The following is a 25,886-nucleotide window of genomic DNA, read 5'->3' on the forward strand; positions in this document are numbered from 1 at the left end:
TTTTTTGTAACCAAAGGAGCTTAGCAATAGTCATCCAATTCTTTCCAGTTCTTATCACTTTTACTATATGTCTCAAATGCCTGATATGTCACACCTGTAGTGTTCCCTTCCACCTGGTATATCATCCCAGTTAGACCATCACCATGTGTCAGGGGATGTCTGTGCTTCATCTGCTACCAGCCAGGTGGTCCATAATCCATCTCCCAAATTCTGTCTTAATGCCTGCTTTCTCCAACCAGTCCTGGTATCAGTTATCACAGGTAGGATTCTTGGGAAGCAGACACTGGGACAGAACATAGGAAGTATGGAAGGGAAAAGAAGCAGGACTGGACAGAGAAGTTGAATTTTAATACAGTTTAAGAAAGCTTTTTTTTTTTTTAAGATTTATTTATTTTAGAGAGAGCATGAGCAGGGAGGAGTGAGAGGGGGAGGGAGGGAAAGGGGGGAGAGAGAGAGAGAGAAAGAAGAAAGAAAGAAAGAAGAAAGAAAGAAAGAAAGAAAGAAAGAAAGAAAAAAGAAGAAAGAAAGAAAGAAGAAAGAAAGAAAGAAAGAAAGAAAGAAAGAAAGAAAGAAAGAAGAAAGAAAGAAAGAGAGAAAGGGAATCTCAAGCAGATTCTGCACTGAACGTGGAGCCCAACCTGGGGCTGAATCTCATGACCCTGAGATCACTACCTGAGCCGAAACCAAGCATCAGATGCTTAACCAACTGAGCCACCCAGGCTCCCCATGGGTTTAAGAAAGCTTTGAACAACCTGCACAGAAGCTCTGGGGTGAATATTGCAAATCATATGTCCCATGGTAGGTCATAATGGCAGAGACTTTCTATTCCAGCCTTGTGCAATCACCCAAAATCAGCTGCCCGGGAAAGGCCATGACCTTGTGCAAGGCTCCTCTCTGCAGCTGAAGGAGACCCTGATGGAGCTGACAGTGGGAGGTACTCCCTGCAGCTTGGGAGCACGTCCTTCCTTGAAGGGTGTTCTGGGCAGCATCTCCATATCTACTGCTAGGGCAAACAGAGATATCAAGCACATTCTCTTTTGCAAAGAACCAAAAGATCTACTTAATCTTTTTTTTTTTTTTTAAACGTCTGCTTCCCCGGCTGGGGAAATCTTTTATTTGGTCAAGAAAGTGGAAGCATAGCAGAGGATATTTGTCCTCCAATATTTATTGTATACGTCTTCACTGATATTATGATCCCTTATTGGACATAAAGGTACTGAGAGTAAAGTTAGTTCTGGCCCGTGGGTTGGAGGCAGAAGTGGTGTGTACAACTTCTAGGAAGTATCCTTGAAGGGAGGAGGTATGATCGTCTTTCCCCTTTTCTCTTTTCTGCTTATTAGACTGTAAACATGATGGCTGGAACTTCAGTAGCCATCGGGACCATAAGGTAGAAGCCACAGGTTGAGAATGGAGGAAATTAGGTTCCTGATGGTCATGGAGTCACCACTAATCTAGACTGCTTACCTCTCCACTCTGTTTATGTGATAAAAAAATACATGTTCATCTTGGCTAAGGACATTTAAAAAAATATTTTGTTTCTCATAGATTAACCTATTCCTATCTGATGCAGAATTTGATCCCTATAAACTGATACAGCACAGAACATGCCTTAACATAAATATGGTATTGGCTTAGTGGAAGCATTTGGGCAGCGTGTGGTAAGGATTCAGATACTGCAGCATGGAAAACTGGAGACCCTTGCTGTCCAGTTGCAAGATATTTGTGGCATGAAGGGAAATAATTGAAAAGTATAAACTTGATTTGCTGGCTTTAAGTTTTCACCAGTTTCAGCAAGGTTCTTTGATTAACTCAGGTCACAGCTAGTCAGTATGCAAGTAGGGATGGAAAGGTATACAGCTTTGCTAAGATGGGAACTCTGTCTATAATCTAAGTGGATTAAGAGTTCTATAATTTGGAAGGGCTGAAAAACCGAACTACTTCTCTACCTTGAAATCAAAGTACGCAGAAACTGCCTGTGAACAAAAGCCTTGGGAGGAAATAATGCCTGCATACGAGGCCGACAAAAATGGGTAAAGAATGCTGTCAACCTGGGGCACCTGGGTGGCTCAGCTGGTTGAGCATCTGACTCTTGATTTCAGCTCAGGTCACGAGCTCAGGGTGGTGAGACTGAGACCTGTGGCAGGCTTTCTGCTCAGCAGGGAGTCTGCTTGAATATTCTCTCCTTCTACCCCTCCCCCTGCTCTCTCTCTCTCTTAAATAAACCTTTGAAAAAAAAAAAAAAGAATTCTGTCAACCTGTTAAATCCCATTGTTTCACATGCCCCCAGGTCAGCTGTCATTAAGTTGAGCGCACACAGAAGCCAGGAAATAAGAGTCTTTGGGCTTAAAAATTATATCTTGGCAAGAACTACAGCTGTAATTTCTCCCACACAGAACTGAGTGAAAACAAAAGGATCAGAGACCTTTAACATTTTTGCATCAATTATATTGCCAGATGATACACAAGCCTGGGCTTCCACTATTGCTACTGACAAGCACAGTTGTAGAGGTGTGTGGTATTTCTGAAGCAGCATTAGCAGAGGTGTCGGTATCTAGCCACGAGTACTGTGGACCCTAACATTCAGGACTGCAGACATGTACTGTACTAGAGCAGATCACAGTGGGTATAGTGTGGTGCTGGAGCTGGCCACACAAGCAGCTTTCTGATGCTTGTGGTTCCTTGGTATATGCAGGAGCAATATAGTTCAGGAGTCTTCATCTCCTGATTGTAGGAGAATCATTGCTCCGTGAGTGGCCTGGTTCTGCGGCAACTTTGGGACTCATTCCCGAAAAACTAATCTTAGAGTCTATTTAATCAACACTCCCAAGTATTCAATACTCTTTGCGCTTATACCAGGGGAATGGATTCTATTCTCTTCAACTGAACCTTGGCTGATACCATAAATTGTAAAGAATGGAATGGCGGCTGCAGACAATAGGATTTCAATTAAGATAAGAGAACTACAATTAGGAAAATTTTATTAGGAAACTAGGATTGATTATCTGTCCTGGTAGAGTTTGAAAGTAGCAATGATTCTGCTAGTACTAGAGAATGAGACACTCCAGTACCTGATACACAGTGGCAAACTAAGAGACTGACCTATAATTATATTTCTAGTTCTGTCCTTGTCTGTTTTGGTTATCAACATTATACTGGCTTCAAAATGAGTTGGGGTGCTTTCTTTTCTGCTCTCAAATAGGAATTATTAATCCCTTGATTATAACACTCTATTTTACCAAGTGATAGCAGCATTAATTTCTTTTTAGGCAGTTCAGAGTCACTGTGTGTGTGTCATACTGTTCTTTGTAAAAATTCAGTGATTAGGAGCTTTAAAGTCTCACTCTTAAAATGAGTATTTGGAAAGGGTATTGATTCTAAGGTGAGTAAATTAAAAGGCAGTTATCTGGATTTAGGATTCTTGGCTTGGCAAGGGAAGAGGTCATCAATGTCCTGCAGAGTTTTTAGGATAAAGATTTCCACTCCAGGTGATTTCTTTCAGTCTTGTGGTTTTAAATACCATTTGGTGACTCCTAAATTTATATCCCCTGATCCAAATTCCCCCGCCCCCTACCCCCAGCTCCAAACTTGCTGTTGGCTCAACTTCTGTGTATGTAAAGTAGGCATCTTAGTTTTAGTGTGCAAGAACAATAGTCCCTCACAACAAGGCCACTAGTACCCTAATGTTCAGCAAGGACCAACTACTATCCAGTTGCTTTGGGGGGAGATAATCCTTGTCATTTTTGTCTCTTTTTTTGTTACAACCCATCAGTGGATCCTGTTGGCTCTACTTCAAAATATATCCTGAATCCTGCAGTTCTCAACATTTCCACTGCTACCACCTTACTCCAAGCCAAATAATTTATTTCCTGGGCATCTGGGACAGTCTCCTAGCTAACCTTCCTGCTTGTACATTCGAAGGTCAGCAGTCTATCCACCACAAGCAGCCACTTTACAAATTATGCCAATTCCCAAGCTCAGAACCATCCAATGACTTCCATTTCCTTACCCTGCTTAATCAGAGCCCTGCTGATGTTATTAACCTCATTTCCCACAATCATCACCTCTAGGCTCAATGTGCTCTAAGCACCCTAGCCTCCTTCTGTCCAGAACGCCCAGCACATTAAGCTTGAGGACTTTTTAAACTTGCTGTTCTCTTTGCCTGAATCATTCTTCCCTGAGATTCCTCCAAGTTTCACTCTACTTTCTTTCAGCTTTCTGCTCAAATGTCAACTCAGAGGTCTTTCCAGACTATCATATCTAGAATAGCCCACTCTTTATATCCTCTCCCTACCACTCATTATTTCGTATCATTTTTAGTTTAATGCCCCTATCTAGAATGTAGTTCCTATGGAACAGGAAATGTGTTTTATTCATATCTTGTCCCTAGCGCGTTGAAAAATGCATGCCTGGCACCCTAGTAGGAACCTAAAATCATGCTTGATTAAATGAATTTGGACTGAATTTATCCTAACTCCATCACTCGCTTTGTAAGGTAAGCATACCAACAAAAGGAAACAAAAACCAGATAAGGCCTGCCTCACCGCATTTGAGCCCTAGTAAGGGCTCGCGCAGAAACCATTTCTAGCTCCCCCAGCCAAAGCTGGGCCTTAAAAAGCTCTTTTCTCCTTGTCTGGCCGGGAAAAGAAAGGGGTAAACGGGAGAAAATGAGGCTTAGAAGGGCTGAGGAAGGAGCTTCAGTTGAGAATTCGCTGTTATCCATGGCAGCTCTGGTTTCGGTTGGGGGGCCGGGGGGTCGGGACTGCGATTCCACTCAGAAAGCCCAGGCGCCGAGCACCAAGCAAACCCGTCAGCCATTTTCCGAAACTAGTCTCCCTAGTAACCCCGCCCGAGTGCGTAAGCAAGAAAGGGGGGGCGGGACTTATTGTGAGGGTCTCTCTCCAGAAACCACACCCTCGGAGGCGTCCCACCGTCGAGGATTCACAAAACGCGGAGCCAGATTTAACAGTCGGCGGTGAAAGCGCGCACTCGAACGCCAATGAGAGCGGAAGGAAGGGGCCGCTCCTGAAGGGTACTCTGCATATCTAGCAATGATTGGTGGAGTTCTCCTTTCTTCTTTTTGGTATTGGCTAGGCTTCCTTCTTCTGCCCACCCACTTGGCTTTTGTGTAGGTACTTCTGATTGGCTCCTCCTGGTGGTGGCGGGAGGGGGGCAAGGTTTGGGGGATTGCTCATCGCAGATTGGTGGATTTGAGCACCTAGCGTCGTCTTCTCGAGGAAGGAGATCGTCCCATCCTCTCCCTGTCCCGTCTCCCGACCCGTACGCTTTTCCTCAACTCGCGCGCACGAATGGTTAAAAAAAAAAAAAAAAAGGGTGTGAGGCTCGAGCCCGCCAGCCAGGCCTCCAGCACCTAGCGCGCGCCCTCAGCGAGGACCCGCGCGAGCTGCCCGTGACGCTGCCTGCGCTGTTTGAAACTGCAGAACCCGTTAGGATCTTGGGGAAACTACCGTTCCAGCTGGTTCCGGAGCTCGTGCGTGCCAGGGGGGCGAGTGGCGGTCGCGAGGCGGCTCCTGCCTTTCGCGTCTCTGCAGCGTGGAGACTAGAACCGGCACTTTCGAAGGACGCCACCTCCAATCGCAGTGCTGGCGCGGGCGGAGGCTAAAACACGGGGGTCCTGAGAGTGAGGAAAACGCGCCAAGTTCCCCTCGGTGGTGGAGTGGGAAAGACCCTAGCGGTTCAGGCGCTTGGCGAGCGGGACTACTTCTGGTACTCCTTGCCATCCCGGGGCGGGGGCGGGCGCCGCTCCCGGGATGTAGTTGGTGCGGGAGCAGGGCAGGACCGAGCGGCAGCCCGGGTTCCCGCTCTTGAGAGCGAATGGTCACTCCCCTGAGGGGAGGGCAATCCAGCCAGCTTTTCCTTGGGTCGGGGGCCCCGCGGGTTCCGGGCAGGGTCTCACCTGTCGCACCCACACCCATCCCGGCTGCACTCGGGGCGTCACCGCCGCGGACCTCGCTTTGGGCCATGACCAGGTAAGGAGGGCTTGGGGAGGAGGGGCCGGTGCGTGGGCGCCGAGGCAAGTTCGGCTGGCTCCCGAGGGGCGCTGCCCTGGGACCCCGGCGTCGGCGCCGCGGGGGGACGCCAGGAGCACTTCGCTGCGGCGCCCTTGCTGAGCTGCCAGCCGGGCCCTCCGGGCACCGGAGTGTGTGTGTGTGTGTGTTTGGGGGGGATGCCTCTCCTGCCGCCGCAGGGATTTGGGGAGGCAGGTGCGGGCTGGGCGTAAATAGGGCAACTCCGCGGGCGAGGGGGCCGGGAGCTGCGGGTGGCCGGAGTCGCCACCGGCCAGCCTCCCGCCAGGCCCGGGCCGTGTCTGACGGGCACGGACGGCAGCACAGCCTCGTCTTTTCACTTTTGCGTTCCTGGAGTGATGCGGGGTCCGGAGAAAATGTTTCCACTCACGTTGTCCGGTGTTGGGTATTGCTAAATTTTATCGCGCACTCTCAATTTTTCGAGAAGTATTTAGAAGGCCACGTGTTTTAAACCTTTGTCGAGGATGCTGTCCTTGTTTTACGTTTTTCCTGAAAATTGGAATTGAGTCGTGTCGTCTTGTGAAGGGAAGAACTTAAAACTAACGAGACTGAATGTTCATACTGTCATTTGTTCAAGAGTGTTTAATGCTCGATTTATTGGGTTTTCTGCGAAACCTGATTTAGACTTAAGGAAAGCCAGGAGCAAGAAGTGGTGTAGCATAAGATACGGTACTTGGTAAAAATGTGATATTGTCAAGGTTGTTAAATGTTAGTGATTTGAGGGAGCCAGAAGGGTTTATTGCTTAGGATTCATCCGTTATTTCACCTGCGCGGTTTTTTTTTCTTATATGTATTTAAATCCGGTTAGAGAATACACTTTCCATCATTTATAAGACTTGGTTCCAAGAAAAACCTTTGACAAGAATCGTTAATGCTTAGAGATCCTTGACAACCTCGCTTAGACTGGTTTATCATTCACGATAGTTTTCCATCAGTAGCATTAAGTGACTAGGAGGGTAAATTGAGTTGGAGAGGTGGATGGGGAAATTGGTCAACTTTCCAGTTACTTCTGAGTTGAGTCTCTAAAATGTGGTTTCACTACCGAGTTCAGTGTTCCGAATTCCGAGATCAGCGGCCGAGTGAAATGCTTCCTAGTAAAGATGGAGTTTGAGTAAATTTTGTTAGTTTACTATTCATCCTATTACTGTGTCCATATGAAAGTCATTGTCGACCTTTTGTGTTCTAATATTCTGGTCAGATAATTTCCCCCCAGATATTTTACAATAGGAAAATATCATCCAAAAGTTTTAACAAGGAAAAAAAAAAGGCTGCAAAAGTCAAAGTATTTTTTTCTACTCTAAGCAGCATTTAAAAAAATTATAGTTTAAAAAAAGTGGAAAACCAGTAGTGTATTGTGGTGTTCAGTGTATAACAATTTGGTCTGCGCAAAGTGCAGCATTTCTTTACACCACTAGCCCAGCTGTGCATGTTTTATTACTTTTCACTCGACTTTTTAGGTATAACTGAACACCAGATCTATGCCTTTGCTTATATGCAAATTATACTTTAATTGGGAGTATTGTTGATGCACAACTTTACATTAGTTTCAGGTTTGCAACATAGTGACTTGTGCAAATTATACTGTAGAGAAGCTTTTTAGAGACTTTATTTCATGTATTCATAGTAATGACTAGAAAAAACCTTGGAAGTAGGATTCACTCACTTCTAGCACTCTTGACTTCCCATTCCTCCCTTTCTCACCTTGTACTTAAGAATTACAGATGGTTGTTGCTCAGTCAATATTTACTGAATAAGTTAAAATAAAAATTAGCTTTTTACTCAATACTACTTTGTAGATATACTAAAATGAGGATATCTCGTGATGTGACCCTTAATCTAATAGACTAATGGAAGTTCAGTGTCTGTTATTTTTTGTAGTTTAAGAAAGTTAAGGACAAATGGCAAGCTCCTTCATTTAAGCAGTAAGCATCGAGTGCCTATTATTGGCCAAGCACTAGGTTTTTAAATGTGAAGTTCTAATTAGTTACATTCCTTGGTAAATTTTCAAAATTAATTTTATTGCCTACAGTGGATAATTGAAAAGTAATGAGACTTTCTCTGCAATTAACAGATATGGTTGGTGATTACAGTTTCCTTGTATAAGTTAATTCTTGTCAACTCCTTGGGATTTGAAGAGAAAATGCCTGGTGTCATACCTAGTGAAAGTAATGGGCTTTCAAGAGGTAGCCCATCAAAGAAAAACAGACTTTCCTTGAAGTTTTTTCAGAAAAAGGAAACTAAGAGAGCCTTGGATTTCACAGATTCTCAAGAAAACGAAGAAAAGGCTGCTGAATATAGAGGATCTGAAATGTATGTATCTTAAGTATATTTCTGTATTTTCAAAATTTCATATCAGTGAAGAAGCAGTGAACTTTGATATCTCCAGACATTCTGACTTGATGAGATAGTCTTTGAAGGCAAAAACACACAATAGTGAGACAAACCTATTAGCCAATTAGATTAACTTGAAGAAATATTTATTGGCTACAATTATTTTTCGGTTCAAACTTGTTCGTAGTATAGCACAGTCTGTGTAAAGGGTAAAGAAATACGTGATTTTTTTTTTTTGTGGTTCAGAAGACTTGACAGTTTTTGAGATATTTAAACTTTATAGTCATACCTAATTATGAATTATCAAACCTGTTGTATAGTTGACAGTTTAAGATAAACTTAAAAATGCTTTAATGCAAATAAATCCTTCAGTGACTGAGATCTGAACAAAATGGAATATTTTGCTGTTGTTCTAGTTGTAGTCTACATTAGGTCGCTGTTCAATTAGGTGCACTGCTGTATTTGACTAAAGTGGATTTGTTCTCGTGTAATTTCCTAATATTTACCAATAATCAGTTTAGGAGATATGAATCTTACGTTTAAAACACTTAGAGGTGCTAGAGTAGTAAGTAGCAGCTGTAAAATAAATAAAAATGTTGTGAGGACCTATTTGTTAAAGTAAGGTAAAAGAATTATAAACTTGAACAATTCATTTTAAAGTGAAGGACAGCTGTGTAATTCTCTTTATAGATGCTTTCCTTTTAATCTTGTTAACAGAACCTGATTTCTTAGGTAGTACAGCCTCTCCTAGATACTGTCATAGCTTATTTCCAGGTTTTTATTGAGTTAGACTACTTTTCAAAATGTCACATAGGGTTTATTAATCACAATACCAGTTCAATTTTCTACTCTCTAAAATGGGATTAACAGCATCATGATAGAATTGTTTAGAGGCTTGTGTATAATATTTTTAAAGTGCTTGTAAAATTTTATTCTGGGTCTGTAGCAATTTTCGCACCTGTACAGATTCTTCTCAAGTGTCACCTGAATAAAGTCCATATGCTTTTCTGTTCATACAACTTTTGGGAAAAGACTAAATCTAAGGAGGTATTATTTCCACTTTTTTTCTTTAAGATACTACACTTCATAAAACCTCTCTCTGCTCTATACTTAATAGTGATCAAGTTGTTCCTGCAGCACAGTCCTCACCTATAAACTGTGAGAAGAGAGAAAATTTGTTACCATTTGTGGGACTGAATAATCTCGGCAATACTTGTTATCTTAATAGTATACTTCAGGTAAATTGATTTTGCTATATAATAAAGCTTTAGTAGGCAAAGCATGATGTCACATTTAATGTTCTGAGAATTTCAGATGATTGGGAGTATTTTAATCGTCCATATGTCTTTGCCTTTGATTGTAAACAAACTAGAATGGACTAAAGTAATGATTCTAAATTGGGTGTCACCAGCTTCCTTTGGGGTGAGAGAAAGTGATACATTAAATAAAATTGGGATAACAAAATTGAATTGACTTTGGTTAATCGGCAGATGCCAAACCCTTAGTTTTTCTGTTTGATTTTTAATGCAGTGGTGACATGGATTTTAACCTTTGAAATTCTGCTTTATGTTGTACCCTTATAACCATAAGTCTTAGCAATATGTTTCCCCGTCTCAGTGCTTTGCTGCCAGTGAGGGAAGACAGTGGGCTACTATGATGAAATAGAAAACAATTTTTGATCTAATATTCTCAGAATTTTAACTAATGCACATTTATTTGAAAGTGTTCTACAAAAAATGTAGATAGTGTTTTAATGACTTTAGGTATTTTGTTTGCTCAGTAAACAAACACTCAGGCACTCTTATTTTCTATAGGTATTATATTTTTGTCCTGGTTTTAAATCTGGAGTGAAGAACTTATTTAATATTATTTCAAGGAAGAAAGAAGCCCTAAAAGAGGAAACCAATCAAAAAGATAAGGTAAAAAATAAAAGAACAGAATATATAAAAAGTAAAGTAATGGAAATTTACTTGCTTAGAAATGAGAAAGTAATAGATACACAGAGGATTTGGGAAGCAATTAAATTTCTCAGTATCCTGTTTTCAGAAAGGCATTTTTTTCTATTCTTATAGGTTAGCTAACTACATTATCACCTTTTACAGTGTCTTCTCCTGCCCTCCAATTTATTGCTTACCAATAGACATTGTCATTTATATGCCACGGTCAGTTTATCATACCATTGTACCATCTGCTACTTATTTATTGTGTTTTCAAGTACTCACTTTTAAAATTTAAGTAAATATAAAGAAACTTTTGACTTACACAATCAGAAAACCATTCTCTTCCAAATAGAAATTAAAAATACTCTTAAAATTTTATTTATTTGTATACCTCCATAAAATTAGTGTTATAATGAAATTAAATTTAGCAAAGCTAGTATTGTCTAGTGAGACAAAGAAAAGGGGGAATGTACTTAATTTATTTAATGGTTTGTGGGTTTCTTTTTTGACAGGGAAATTGCAAAGAAGATTGTTTGGCAAGTTATGAACTAATATGCAGTTTACAGTCCTTGATCATTTCAGTTGAACAGCTTCAGGCTAGCTTTCTCTTAAATCCAGAGAAATACACTGATGAACTTGCTACTCAGCCAAGGCGACTGCTTAACACACTCAGGTATAGCCTTTAATATAATTTTAGGATTCCAGCTTAGCAGCTTACTGCTCTCTTTGGAGGAGAGTGATATGTGAACAAATAGGGGGAATAAAGGGCAAGGAAAACAGAAACTACAGATCTACAGTCCCTAGTATCCCCGAGGCTCTGGAAATTAGACATTTCTTTGGTAAGTTTGGTACTAATAAATTCATTAGATCTGAATCGGTATGAGGCTTTTTATAGTCTTTATTATTATTTATAATGTGAATATTCATACATTTTTCTGTAGAAATAGTATGTTTAATTATGGAATACTGCCCCCATCATGTTGGTGAAAGATATTTAAGTGCCATATTTTTGATCTGAAAATTAATGAGTTTGTCAACTACATTTGGTCCTAAGAAATTTCAGATTAGGAATTATAGGTTTTTATTCAAAATATATTATGCATAAGAACTGTAAATTGCAAATATTCTAGTTTTGTTGTGTGTGCTTGCAGAACTATTAACTGGATTAGATTTCTTTCTGTTGTCTTAAATGAAACTTTATCCAATATATAAAATAGCTTTATCTGTTATAGGGTAAAAAGTTATTTAGTTTAAGAATAGACTGAGGGTGGGGCATCTGGCTGGCTCAGTTGGTAGAGCATGCAACTCTTACTCTAGGGCTTGTGAGTTCTAGTCGCATGTTGGGTGTGAAGATTTAAAAAAAAATAAAAACAACAAAAAAGGCCTGGGTATAAATACACTGTTCTGTGTTTGTTGATGAGCAGTGTAGTGTAGCATGGTGGCCAAGAGCAGGTTTGAGTCCTGGCTTTGAGCAAGCCACCTTACCTGTAAACCACGGTGATAATAGTACTTACCTCATAGAACTACTGTTAGAATTACATTATATATCTAACATAAACAGCATCTTGAATAAAACCTGGTACATGGTAAAATATATGTATACTAGCTGTTACTAGTATTTAGAAGAGGATGAAAGCATTTGTGATAATGAATATGAGGTAAAATTTATAAGTTCAGGTAAGAAGAAGTTTCAAATTAGTTGAATTAAATGTTTTTAGATCTTTAAAATAATTTATGATATCCCTTTAAAGGAATTAATTTCTCTATAGAAAGGGCTTTTGTGTTCTGTCTTTAAAACTAGAATAGATGAAATGGAAATTTTTATTTATAGGGAACTCAACCCTATGTATGAAGGATATCTACAGCATGATGCACAGGAAGTATTACAGTGTATTTTGGGAAACATTCAAGAAACATGCCAACTCCTAAAAAAAGAAGAAGTAAAAAATGTGGTAGAATTATCCACTAAGGTAGAAGAAAAACCTCATCAGAAAGAGGAAATGAATGGTATTAACAGCATAGAGATGGACAATCTGAGGCATTCTGAAGATTATAAAGAAAAACTCCAAAAAGGAAATGGGAAAAGAAAAAGTGACATTGAATTTGGTAACATGAAGAAAAAAGTTAAATTATCCAAGGAACACCAGTCATTGGAAGAGAACCAGAGACAAACCAGATCAAAAAGAAAAGCTACAGGTGGTGATACGTTAGAGATTCCTTCTAAAATAATCCCCAAGTATGTTTCTGAAAATGAAAGTGCAAGACCCTCACAAAAGAAATCAAGAGTTAAAATAAATTGGTTAAAGCCTGCAACTAAGCAACCCAGCATTCTTTCTAAATTCTGTAGTCTGGGGAAAATAACAACAAACCAGGGATCCAAAGGACAGTCGAAAGAAAATGAATATGATCTTGAAGAGGACTTGGGGAAGTGTGAAAATCATAACACAACTAATGGTTGTGAACTTGAGTCTCCAGGGAATAATGTTAAGCCCGTTAATGTTAATGAAGTTAAGCCCATAAACAAAGGTCAGTATAATTTATTCTTAGACTTTGATAGGTAGGAGGATTAACAGCTGCAGAACTGTAATGTTCTTAGATATTTGTACAATATAAATCTGCTTCGAGTTTTAAGATAAATTTAACACAACATGAACTGTGTGGTGTTTTAAACACTGTGCTGGGTGTGTATAAATCTCATTAATCTTAAGGTGATGTTAATGTAAGGTAATGTTAATTTATGGTTTATAAACAAGGGGAGTTCAATACATTTTAATGGAGTTATTTTACCTCCTTCTGAAAGCAGTACTTGACAATAAACTCAAGAAATTGCATTTAATGAAATACGTTTTTAGAGAACTAAGTAGTTACACTGTACTTGAAACTGGATTTCTACCTAGTTTCGTCCAGATCTCAGACAAAATGTATTGACGTGGTTAATGGTTTTACCAACAGTGTCATACTTATTTTGGGGTTATTCCTATAGGAATGTCTTTGGGAAGGGAATTAAATGACACAATTGTGACTTACTTTCTTAGAGACAACAGTAATTCATATTCAGTACTATCTTTACAGGGAATTTATAGGCCCAATGAGTAAGGCACCTCTTAATGCTAATAAGCAAGTTTAGATATAAAAATTAATCTTTTACTCAGGCTACACTTTAAATGAACTGTTGGTTATGTGGGCTGTGCTGAAAAGTCTTAATTTTTTTTTTTTTTTTTTTTTTTTTTTTTTTTTTAGGTGCAGAGCAAATTGGTTTTGAGCTAGTAGAGAAATTATTTCAAGGTCAGCTGGTATTAAGGACTCGTTGCTTAGAATGTGAAAGTCTAACAGAAAGAAGAGAAGATTTTCAGGACATCAGTGTACCAGTACAAGAAGATGAGCTTTCCAAAGTAGAGGAGAGTTCTGAAAGTAAGCAGAATTGGAGTCTTTTAAGGACTTGTGTGGACCATGGAATATGTGGTTTTCTTCAGCGAAACACAGTCTAAATAGTAGCTTGTATAATTATTGAGAAAAAAGAGCTGGCTTTTAGTGTCTCTGGTATAATAAAATCTTTCTGCTCATATAGATTCACTTGTTAACAGTTAGCATTTGGAAAATTGTGGCATCTTTATTTTGATGTTGTACAGTGGGAAAATGGGAAAATGAAACACTAACTTTTGGGTATCTCAGCCTTCAAGCGACATTATTTGAGCCACTGTTAAAAGTAGGGAAAGGATACGGGAAGTGATCACGAGACGGGCTTCACGTGTTCAGATACTGGAAATTAATAGCTAAACTAAAGTCTGTCTTAACGCTCAGAGAGTAGGTTATCTTCATTTTGCCATCCCTGTCACCTGAATACTTTTTGGCTGCCCAAATATTTAAAAGACATGTATACTGTTGAGGATGAACTTAACAAGCTTCTGAAACTTAAGGAATGTTTTTATTATTTGGGAAGGATTAGTCAATTGAAACTGCATGCTAATTTCGAACATGGAACTTGTTTAATTTTAAACGTCTGAGAGGTTTTTCATTTGTGAGTGAAAGGAATTCTCTTATGTAGTTTCTCCAGAGCCAAAAACAGAAATGAAGACCCTGAGATGGGCAATTTCACAGTTTGCTTCAGTGGAGAGGATTGTAGGAGAAGATAAATATTTCTGTGAAAATTGCCATCATTATACTGAAGCTGAACGAAGTCTTTTGTTTGACAAAATGCCTGAAGTTATAACTATTCATTTGAAGTGCTTTGCTGCTAGTGGCTTGGAGTGAGTATTATAAATAAAAGCTATATGAAAAAAATGAGCTGCTATAAGAAATTTTGTTCAAAATACTGTAATAGTAACAAAATAGTGTAATAGCATAATATAAACTACAGAAATGAAGTAATTTACAAAGATTACCTTAGAAAAGTCTGTTCTCTTTTTAACAGTTTACTTGTAAAAATGCATCAATTTAAATCCTTTTGGTATATGAATACATATTCTAGGATTTCTTCCGACGTCTTTTAATCTTCAGTCCTTATTAGAAACAGTTTCAAGTTGAACTGATTAAAGCAGCAAACATATTTTATATAGAGATTTTTTTTTTGAGGGGAGAAAAAGGCAAAATTATTTCATTTTCAAGGTAAGCCAGGAGTCAAACTAGTTCTTTTTTTTTTTTAAAGAAAGATTTTATTTTTATTTATTCGACACAGAGAGAGAGACAGCCAGCGAGAGAGGGAACACAAGCAGAGGGAGTGGGAGAGGAAGAAGCAGGCTCATAGCAGAAGAGCCTGATGTGGGGCTCGATCCCATAACGCTGGGATCACGCCCTGAGCTGAAGGCAGAGGCTTAACCGCTGTGCCACCCAGGCGCCCCGACAAACTAGTTCTTTAAAGAATGAGAGATTCTTCTTCTGTTGAAAATTTAAGTATCTTGGTGACATGTATACATGTTAATGAACTGTTTGAAATTACCACGAGGGCTTCCCACTGGCTCTCTACACACTTCATTATGCCTGAAGAGGACACATAGTGCTTTCTTTCAGTGGACTTTTTCTTGGCTACTGTTTATTTTTTCCCCCCCAAATCCTGGTAGAGAAAGCCTTCACATTAAAATTACTTACTAAAACATAGAGAATTTTGAAGTTAAATGGCATTTAAAAAACTGATTTTCTCATTGTATAAAATTAGGAAAGGGAGAATGCCATATATCCTTCACAGAAACAGCTGAATATTAGCACTTATTTCAGTATTTTTTCTTTGTGTATGTTAAGTATACAAAATTAGAGAGTCTGGTTTTTATTTTCTGTTTATATAACCACTAAATATTAAGGGTCATTCAGACTTCTACTTGGTTTCACATTTGGGGGTAAAACTGAATATATGTAAAGTGGAATTGCAGAAAACCCCTTTTTTTTTTCCTTCCGAAGGTTTGATTGTTATGGTGGTGGACTTTCCAAGATCAACACTCCTTTACTGACACCTCTTAAATTGTCACTAGAAGAATGGAGCACAAAGCCAACCAACGACAGCTATGGATTATTTGCGGTTGTGATGCACAGTGGCATTACCATCAGTAGTGGGCATTACACTGCTTCTGTTAAAGTCACCGACCTTCACAGTTTAGAACTAGATAAGGGAAATTTTGTGATCGACCAAATGTGTGAAATAGGTAAGCCAGAACCATTGAATGAGGAGGAAGCAAGGGGTGTGGTTGAAAATTATGATGATGAAGAAGTGTCAATTAGAGTAAGTGGAAATACACAGCCAAGTAAAGTTTTGAACAAAAAAAATGCAGAAGCTATTGGACTTCTTGGAGGACAAAAGAGCAAAGCGGATTATGAGCTATACAACAAAGCATCTAATCCCGATAAAGTTGCCAGTACAGCATTTGTTGAAAATAGAAATTCTGAGACTAACAATACTAATGGGACCCATGAATTTGATACAAACAAGGAATCCAGTGACCAAGCAGGCATTAACTTTAGTGGATTTGAGAACAAAATTTCATATGTAGTACAAAGCCTAAAGGAGTATGAGGGGAAGTGGTTACTTTTTGATGATTCTGAAGTGAAAGTTACAGAAGAGAAGGACTTTTTGAATTCTCTTTCCCCTTCTACATCTCCTACATCTACTCCTTATTTGCTGTTTTATAAGAAGTTATAGAGTATTTTCCTTATGTACATATTAAACAGACCTGGACAAAAGCTGGTAAAGTTGATTACATCAAAGAGTCTAGCTTATCTTTTGAAGCTATTGGATATTATTGGTCTCTAGGTTTTTATATAAATAGTGAAATTTGAATTACTGAAAACCATGTTAATTTTTAGAATTCATTTCCTGTAGTAGAGACTAGTGATGCATTAGCTTCTGGGAACAAACTTGTATAGGTTCTTAATTGAATTATTCAAAGGGGAAGCATTTAAACACTTTCGAGTTTACACCTATCTTTTGTGTTTGCTTTTTAAAATAAAGTGCTTGTATTTGTATCTCCATATTTTGGAGTAATTATCTATATGATGTTTATAGGTCCTGTGGTTTTTCAGCTAAGAAACAGGAGCTCATTTCAGTGCATTTAATAAGTCATGAAGCCAAATCTTTAATGGGCTGTATTTAGAGGCACAAAGTCTGGAATATGTGTGTATTCACAGTAGTTTATATTTTGTGCCTTGAATCACTTTGAAAAGTGTCTCAGAAAACCTGGACAGCCAGTCCTATCTTCACAAGAATTTTATATGTATTTATGAAAATGATTCTGTATTCTAGTAAATCTTTTGGGCATGGACTAATTTGTATCTCTTCATAGTCATTCTGCACGATCTGTACATAGTATATCAAATTTAGAGGTGTGACCTTAAATTTAACTTTTTTTAAAACCCAGGAGGTCAATAAAATTAAAACTGCTTAACAACTATGTATACAACTGCTCAAATTTTTTTACTTGCATTTTTTTTACCGTAACTATAGCTGAGTTCTATTAAGAAAATGTATGTGTATATATAATATATGTATATATACAGACACATACCTAGGAGAGAATAAACATGCATAATTACCTTTAATAATACTGTGACAGTTGGAGGTGAAGAGATTTTTCAAATAGGAGTAACAGCTTAGTCCATCCATGTTGTCATACTTAAGAGAAGTTTATAGTAAATATTGTTGCATTCTAAGTTGTCCTTTAAAGTAGACATAACTACGGAATCCGTAAAGATGATGCTTTGTGCACACACAGAAATGTGGTTAAAATTTCATTCTAAATGTATGTTAAATTGGTAAATGATCAGTTGCCTTATGACTTGTTAAGACATTAAAAACAATTCTAAAGAATATATAAATGCTATTAGAATAACACTTTTATAACTTCATTTCAGCAAATAAGAGTACCTGTCAACTAATAAATTAGTCACACAGTTAAGTCATGTCTTACATTCTTCCACAAGATGGTGTGATACAAAACATGGTTCTCAGCTTATTCTACATTCAGAATCACTAATGGAACTTTTAAAAACAAACAGCCCTGAACACTACCCCTAAGTTTCTGATAGAGTAAGAATTATTAATGGAACTTTTAAAATGCAACAGCCCTGAACACTACTCATAAGCTTCTGATGGAGTAGTTCTAGGATAAAGCCTGGGCCTCCTACTCAAGAGACAGCCAATGTTAAGAACTATTGGTATAGATTGATATGAGAAAGTTTATGTTTTAAGAAAATTGAAGTACGTGGGTAATAAGGAAGTGTTCAGTAGCATACCAATGTTCTCAGAGGAAGCCTGTTTTTATTCAAGTCAGAAAACAGTACTGTATGGCAATTAAATCAAAATTATATAAATTCTAGCGTTCTTGATACCGTCACTGAGATTTACGTGAAATATTCCAAGCTCTACATAATATAATGAGAAATGACCTAGGGATTACTTAATATTCGCTCCCTTATGTATACCTCCCCCATCCCTTGCCCTAAAGAGGAGAGTATTTGTTACCTTATTTTTGTTTTAATGAATTTCCATTCTTGACTCCTTGTCTTTCCTTATTGTTCATGTGGATCCTCTGTGCCCAAATTTGTTTTTGAGGTTATGCCTTTCTGACTCCTCAGTTCACCCCTTTTGGTCCAATACTGTTGACTCATCTGAAAAATCTTTTTATGATTCAGTCTTTGAATTGATGTAGATAAGGTGAATTTGAGATAATACTGCTAGTTATACAGGTAGGCTGGAGAAAGGATATCAGCCATCCCCCCATGGTCTCAGGAGATGCAGACATGTTTGAAATCTTGTTTCAATATCAACTATAGAATGAAGGCACCATATTCAATCACTTTTTAAGTGATCCATGTCACTGGTCAATAGATCAAAAGGAAAATTAAAAATAATGCCTTTTCTATAAGCTATATTACTACACACAAAAAAAACATTGCTCAAAACACTTCTAAAAATCATTAATATGTAGTTTCTTGGATAAACTTGCCAAGTAATTGGAATAAATACTTTCAAAAAGATTTTTGCCTTAGTTTTTCATGTCAGAGTTATTTTAAATTAGCTCTTAATTTCAATTAAAACAGCTAATTTTACCTTTTACAAATACTTTATATAATAAAGTCGTATTATACAAGTGTTAAAAAATAAAACTTTTCATTCAACTGGTAGATTAAAATCGAACACCAGCTCTCAGTGTCATTTTTATGGTGATATAAGATCACTCTAAAGCAGATTTCTGGTTTACTAGTTGAGATGACCAAACTCATAAAATGACTGGCTTGTTTAATCTGAAACAAAGGAATCATTCACTTTAGTTGCTGAGAGTCCTGACGTTCATACTACTATCAGTGTAACAAGATTGAGAGTCAAAGATTAAGCCGTGACTGGTAGCAGCTATCCCAGTATTTGTTATTTATAGACAAAAGTTTCATCAGGTAAAGTTACTCTGCAATTTATCCCAAATTTTGGTTTCTAAATGGAAAATACCTTAGAAACCTGTTTTAAGACTTCACAAACCAGTTATCAATATCTACCTCTACCCATTTATTCACTTATTTAATTTGGGGCTCTTTGGCCCATAAAATGTCAGTTTTCATTTTTAAAACTGGTAGTTTTGGAACTAGTTCTTGAATCAAGTAGAGATTCTCTGCTTTTGTCAACAAAAATTTTTAAAGTCTCACTCAGTAAAATTAGTGTAAACGTTCACGTATTTAATAGTACCTTTAAAATAAGCATTACTACATTTAAAATGGTTCCAAAATGAATCTATAAATGGTAATATAAATTAAAAAATACAAACTTAAAGTAAATAAATTTAACATTAGCTATGGTATAAATAATAGTAAATGTATAGTGAGTCATTACTTTTGAGTCTTAAAAAAAGATAACAGCATATTACCAGAACATGAGAAACCATGGCCATGATTCTCAAACTTCAGTGATCTACATTTGATACTGTTTTGGCCACTGCGTTCTTCAATGAGTAGTAAATTAATGCTAGAATTTCCAGAAAAAAAGCCCCAAGTCTTGTTTTTCAATAAATCTTTTCACACTCAATGTTGAATACATGGCTCTCTTCAAATGAATAAGACAAGTGCATTTATTTTAAAGATCCATTTTGCGCAGGCTCATCCGACTGAAGGAATCTCTGGGGAGAAAATGAAAGGATATAAGTAAACAATTTTTTGCATGTTCCTTTAAAATATGCTTTACATACTTCTTTCTGCCAGAGCTATCTCAAAGTTTTGCCATCAAAAACTTAAAATGTTTTCTGCCATCAGAGTTCTTAACTTTCAAGTTACATTCTGCCTTATATATTCTGGTTTTATAGATTAAAAGTATATTACAGTAATCACTTTGCCAAGTGCATTAATTTATTCATTTGTCCAATAAGTGTATTACATAATTGTGATAAAACAGGAACAGAGAGATAAGGGGAGAGATTTCAGGAAAATATTTGTGACTATTAAAAGGGAAAGGCAGATGCTGCTTGTTTAAAATTTTAAATCCTAAGAATTTGGTGGTTCTCAAACTCCTGGGTTTTAGGTCCTTTTTACACCTAAAAACTGAGGACCCCAGGAAGCTTTTGTTCATGTAGATTCTATATTGATATTTACCATATTAGAAATTAAGAAAATTTTAAATTATTACTTTAAAATAACCCATTACGTTACTGTAAATAGCAGTTTATTTTAAAAAACGTGTAAGAATTTTAGAAGAGTGGCATTCTTATTTAATGTCTAGCTTATCGAAAGCCTAAATTCTGTTTCTGCATTCAATCTTTTACAATATTTGCATTGCATGTAGTCCCTGGAAAACTCTATGGTACCCTCATGAAAGAACAAGAGGGAAAAAAGTAAATATTTGGTATTAATATGAAATTAATTTTGATTTAGAAACCTTAAAGGGTCTCAGGGATCCCCTTCTGTGTGTCCCAGGTCACACTCTGAGAAACACTATCTTAACAGCTTTTAAGCCTACTGCAAAATAATATTCTAGGTTATGTTAATCAGCAAAATTCAGATTCTAAAGAAATGTTATTTTCTAAATTCTCAAGAAATTAAGAGTGAAGAGGATAATATTCTTCAATACCTCTTAATGTATTTTTCTCTACCCTGAAACTGGTTTCTTTTGTTTATCCTTCCTGCCATTAAGATTAAACCCCGAGGCTTAGATCTCCAAGAAAGGTGAGGGCAGGTATGAAAAGATCATCTCTGAATCTCAAAGCTTGGTTTTCTGGTTCCAGGGAAAATACCAGTCTTGAAAACTAGACACTGTTCACCACACCAGCAACCCCCAAAAGTGTTTGTTAATTCCAAAAAATATTAAGGAAAGCTTGGGTGATTGACCATAAATAACACAGATCACAGAGGAAGGCAAAACTTAGGATTATGGTGTTAAGGGAAAAGCTCCTTTAGATCGGAAGGATACAATATCTCCACCGAAATGGGCTGCAGATTTGAAGGAAGCAAGTCAAGGACCCAGTACCCTCTTCCCAGGACCTTGCACCAATGAGTTTAGTGGAGGTGGCTAAAGGCAACATGGAGGCAAAGCTTCCAAAAAGACTGAGGGGAAGCACAAAGTAAAGGGGACTGGTGTTGATTCCCACTGAGAATTTTAAGAGGAAATGTATCAGTAGAGGATGGTGGATGCAAAATATTCTGCCAGAGACAGAATTTCATTTTTTAATTATAATTTAGTTAACATATAGTACAATATTGGTTTCTAGAGTAGAATTCAGTGATTCATCACTTAAAATACCCAGTGCTCACAAGACAAGTGTGCTCTTTAATACCCATCCCCTATTTAGCCCATCCCCCCCACCTCCCTCCATAAGCCCTCAAGTTTTGTTCTCTATCCTTAAGAGAGGATTTTAAAAAGGCCCCTGTCTCCCTCTGTTATTGCAGAGCTACAATAATGCTCCATGTAGGGGACATGGCTACAGCAGGCACTTAGTAGACATTCTTTGACTGCATGTGTGATTTTTTTCCTACATCACTGAAGAACAGGGGCTAATTTCCAGATGATCAAATAGTTCATTTCACTTTCTTTTGTAGTATGTTATACCATGCATGTACATTGTTTTCATATAAGCAACTTCAAAGGCCTTCCAGATATTAAGTTACTAAGTACAGTTTAATAGCTTTACTGTTGCTAGTTCAAAGAAAAGGGTGGTAAAATACTCAATGGTTGTATGTATATTTGGATCTCAAAATGCAAAAAAAGGGCAGTTAACATTTAGCAGTTATCATGCCCTCTCCAGAATTCAGGTGTTAAAGTAAAATGTTAAAATACTGTCCTTGGAACTTTACATGCTTAAAATTTAATTTCCATAACAACCTCTTAAAGGTAAGTATTATTTTATTTGTCACAATTAGTGCAGAAAACTGCTGAAGCCCTCTTGATATTCAGTGGGGCCGCCTGCTTTACTACAAATCTAGAAGAACGTACTATATACTATTTGCTGTTAAGGCCAAGGAATATGAGTATCTGGCTTCTGATACATTCCAGTAAATTCTCCTATATAAATAAAGTGTGACAGGACTTTAAAAGAAATAGTTTTAGAAGGCCAGACTTACATGTTGTGTCTTGGTTAGTATGCGTATTTAACACAACTTCATTATTCTCAAATTACAGAAAGAACTGACTTCTATCTTGAAGGCTGATTCATAGTAGGCTAGTTGAATTTGTTAGGTTTCAAGAGACAATAGCTGAAACCATGTAATAAAAGTTACACTAATTCATTACTATTAAACAATTCAGATTTCATTTTCTTGAAGATACCCAAAATAACAGAAAAAAAATGAGCATACCTGTGGCAGGTGACAGGTAATACTGCCTTGTATAACTGAGGGATCTTTCTGTTTATCAGAGGCTGTAAGGCCTCCTTAAGGCGATGATAGTTTCTCTCCAGTTCCCTTTGATACTCCTTTTGATCTGGCCCAATTAAGCTCTTATTTTTTCTTAAGGCATCCTCACACCTAGGAAGAACAGTGTGTTACCAAGAGATTTCTTCTGGCATAGTTTGAGAGCTTGATACTATTACACACATTCACCATGATGATGTCATTCAGTTTTTCGGCTGAATGTTAAATATCCTCTCTTGCACTGAGGGTGAGGCAGGGAACAGACAGAGATGATCAACTTGAGCTCTTTTACACTCTAACATTTACTAACAGTCTTCATTTAATTGAAAATTGTATATTTTTTACTGTTAAATCTTAAGCCATTTTTCCACATATCCCCATTAGACTGTTTAACCCTACTCACTGCTATGGGAACAATGCCATCTGGCACAGTGGTTTGCTGCTATTCAAATAAGCTGCTTAAATGAATCGTCCTTGATAACAGTCCTTACTCCAACTTATTCAGATATTTAAGAAAAAGTACCCGGACCCTAATAGATCAAAGTTATAGGATGTTAAACAATGTACACATTATCAATACTTGCAGAATTGCAGCTAAGTGATGTTCAGAGGAAAACGTATAGTGTTTAATCCTTTTATATACATTTTTAAAAAAGCTAAAAGTAAAGAGCTAACATAAAAAGAACAGAGCAAACTTGAAGTCAAATCACAATCTTTCCACACAGAAAACAACAATCTGCATATTCTACTAAACATTCTAAGGATAGGCAATCCCAGTGTAACACAATTATCCTACAGTACAGAAGGGGAAAAACATTTCTTTTTTTTTTTTTTAAATTTTATTTTTATTTATGTGACAGAGAGACAGCCAGCGAGAGAGGGGACACAGCAGGGGAGGGGGGAGAGGAAGAAGCAGGCTCCCAGCGGAGGAGCCAGATGTGACTCGATCCCGGAATGCCGGGATCACGCCCTGAGCCGAAGGCAGACGCTTAACGACTGCGCTACCCAGGCGCCCCGGAAAAACATTTCTGAGAAGAGTTTCCAACTCCTATTTCAAGGTCGGGATACCAAAACCTAATGGGACTATAAAGAAAAAGTGTAATTTAATCTCTCCCATAAACACGGTTGCAAAACTCCTAAACAAGACTAGGAAACTGTTCCACTAATGTCACACACACCCCTTTGATAATGTTCTAAAATTTGTCATGATGAAAATTCAGCGTAACAGCAAATAGGTGGGAACTTCTCTAACCTAATTAAAAGTATCTACAAAAAACCTGAAGAAAACACTATACTTAATGGTAAGCGTTTTTTCCTTTTAGATCAGGAACAAGAAAGTGATGTGCTCTATCATACTGCTATTCAGAATAACAGTACTGGAGCTTCTGAACATCACTGTAAAAATAAAAAAAAGATTCTACAGATAAATTATTACAATTAACAAGTGAATTTGACAATATCCTCATATAAAAATATAAAATTCAGCTGCCCTCTGTATGCCAGCAAACAAAATATAATTCTAAAAAATAACATTAGCAAAAACATAAAGGCATGAAATACCAAGGAATAAAATCAAGATATATAAGGCCTCCAAAGAAAATCAAAATACTAAGAAAACAAAAGATCTAAGTAAATAAGAACTAGGTCATATCCTTGCACTGGAAGAGTCAAGTTCTAAAGAAGTTCCAACTGCCAACTTATCTACAGATTCAGGTTATTAGTTTTAGGGGGGTAGGGTGGTGGAGGGAATGATAAATTGATTCTATAATTTATATCAAAAGGAAAAGGGCCCAAAATAGTCCTTGAACAAAAGGTGAGAGAAATTGCTCTAATATCAAAGTTTATCACAAAGCTGCAGTAATTAAGAGAGCATGATATTGGCTCAAGGAAAGAAACAGAACAATGGAAGATAATAAAGATCATAGAAACAAGCATACCAACACGAGCACCTGATTTATAATAACACCGCAAAGCAGAAGAGAGAGCAATTTTTGAAATAAGTGTACTGTGTCAACTGAATATCCATATGGAAAAGAAATCTGACCCCAATTCATGCCACAGCTAATAAATGATACTGAGATAATTATCAATTATCGGTATGCACAAAAGTCAAACTAATCCCTACCTTGAACCATACTCAAAAATCAACTGCAAGTGGATTTAAAAAAAAAATGCCATTTTTGCCTTCTTCACCTTTTGTTTAAAAGATACAAAAAACAGTCATAAAGAAAAGTCTGATTCCTTTAGCTACATTAAAGAATTAAAAAAAAAGTGGCAAGTCCCAAATTCAGAGAAGATACTTATGATACTTACAAATAATGAAGTATATAGCCAGATCATATACTCAGAAATCAGTAAGAAAAAGAATTCAATAGAAAAATGGCAAAAGACTTGAACATGTAATTTTACAGAGAGGAAGGCGAAATGGCTAACAAACATCTGACAAGATATTCGACTTCTTTGAAAAAGAGAAATGCAAATTTAATCCACAATCCCGTATCATCTCACACCCATCAAACTGGTAAAAGTTAAACTGTTAGACAATACTAAGTAGTAGTGCAGTTGTATAGGCAAGAGGAACTGTCAAACATTACTGGTGAGATTTAAATTTGTCTTAAACATTTTGTTTTCAAGTTCTTAAAAGTTTAATTTTAATTCCAGTGTATTTAATGTAAAGTTTTACACTGGCTTCAGGTGTACAACATAGTAATTCGACATAGTCTGCTCATTACTCAGTGCCGATCATGATAAATGTACTCTTTAATCCCCCTCCCCTCTGGTAGCCATCAGTTTGTTCTCTATATTAAGAGTCTGTTTCTTGGTTTGCCTGGGTTTTTTTTCCCCTTTACTTATTGGTTTTGTTTCTTAAATCTCACATCTGAGTGAAATCATGTGGTATTTGTCTTTCCCTGACAGACTTTTTTCTCAGCAAGTATACACTCTAGCTCCATCCATGTTGTTGCAAATGCCAAGATTTCATTCTTTTTTATGGCTAATATTCCATTGTGTGTGTGTGTGTGTGTGTGTGTGTGTGCACGCGCACACACGACCTCTTCTTTATCCATTCATCTATCTATGGGCATTTGGGCTGCTTCCATAATTTGGCTACTGTAAATAATGCTGTAATAAACATAGGGGTACATGTATTTGAATTAGTGTTTTTGTATCTTTTGGGTAAATACTCAGTAGTACAATTAGTGCATCACAGGGTAGTTCTATTTTTAACTTTTTGAGGAATCTCCACACTGTTTTCCACAATGGCTGC

The 25,886-nt window shown here is 37.4% G+C and overlaps 2 protein-coding genes across 13 annotated transcripts in view; one reads left to right on the top strand and one right to left on the bottom strand.

Annotated features, from left to right (window-relative positions):
• Positions 1-17,295, top strand: part of USP1 (ubiquitin specific peptidase 1) — a 96,660-nt gene extending 79,365 nt beyond the window's left edge. For 4 of the 5 annotated variants that reach the window (XM_019798017.2, XM_019798018.2, XM_034653601.1 and 1 more), the window contains 8 exons: positions 8,116-8,354; positions 9,493-9,613; positions 10,190-10,294; positions 10,828-10,988; positions 12,147-12,841; positions 13,556-13,726; positions 14,361-14,562; positions 15,707-17,295. In XM_019798017.2, coding sequence (XP_019653576.1) covers positions 8,185-8,354; positions 9,493-9,613; positions 10,190-10,294; positions 10,828-10,988; positions 12,147-12,841; positions 13,556-13,726; positions 14,361-14,562; positions 15,707-16,442 — 2,361 coding nt within the window. In that variant the 5' untranslated portion in view covers positions 8,116-8,184 and the 3' untranslated portion in view covers positions 16,443-17,295. Of the gene's footprint in view, positions 1-5,199; positions 5,988-8,115; positions 8,355-9,492; positions 9,614-10,189; positions 10,295-10,827; positions 10,989-12,146; positions 12,842-13,555; positions 13,727-14,360; positions 14,563-15,706 lie in introns of those variants that run through there. The other variant, XM_002917692.4, reaches the window with a different exon arrangement.
• A 741-nt stretch (positions 17,296-18,036) lies between these two features.
• The window catches only part of DOCK7 (dedicator of cytokinesis 7), a 211,715-nt gene continuing 203,865 nt past the window's right edge, over positions 18,037-25,886 (bottom strand). For all 8 annotated transcript variants that reach the window (XM_034653591.1, XM_034653595.1, XM_034653593.1 and 5 more), the window contains 2 exons: positions 22,568-22,735; positions 18,037-19,902 (listed from right to left, as the gene is read on the bottom strand). In XM_034653591.1, the coding sequence (XP_034509482.1) occupies positions 19,860-19,902; positions 22,568-22,735 (211 nt within the window). In that variant the 3' untranslated portion in view covers positions 18,037-19,859. The remainder of the gene's footprint in view (positions 19,903-22,567; positions 22,736-25,886) is intronic.

This window comes from Ailuropoda melanoleuca, chromosome 2, assembly GCF_002007445.2.
Source record: "Ailuropoda melanoleuca isolate Jingjing chromosome 2, ASM200744v2, whole genome shotgun sequence".
NCBI classification, from domain to species: domain Eukaryota; kingdom Metazoa; phylum Chordata; class Mammalia; order Carnivora; family Ursidae; genus Ailuropoda; species Ailuropoda melanoleuca.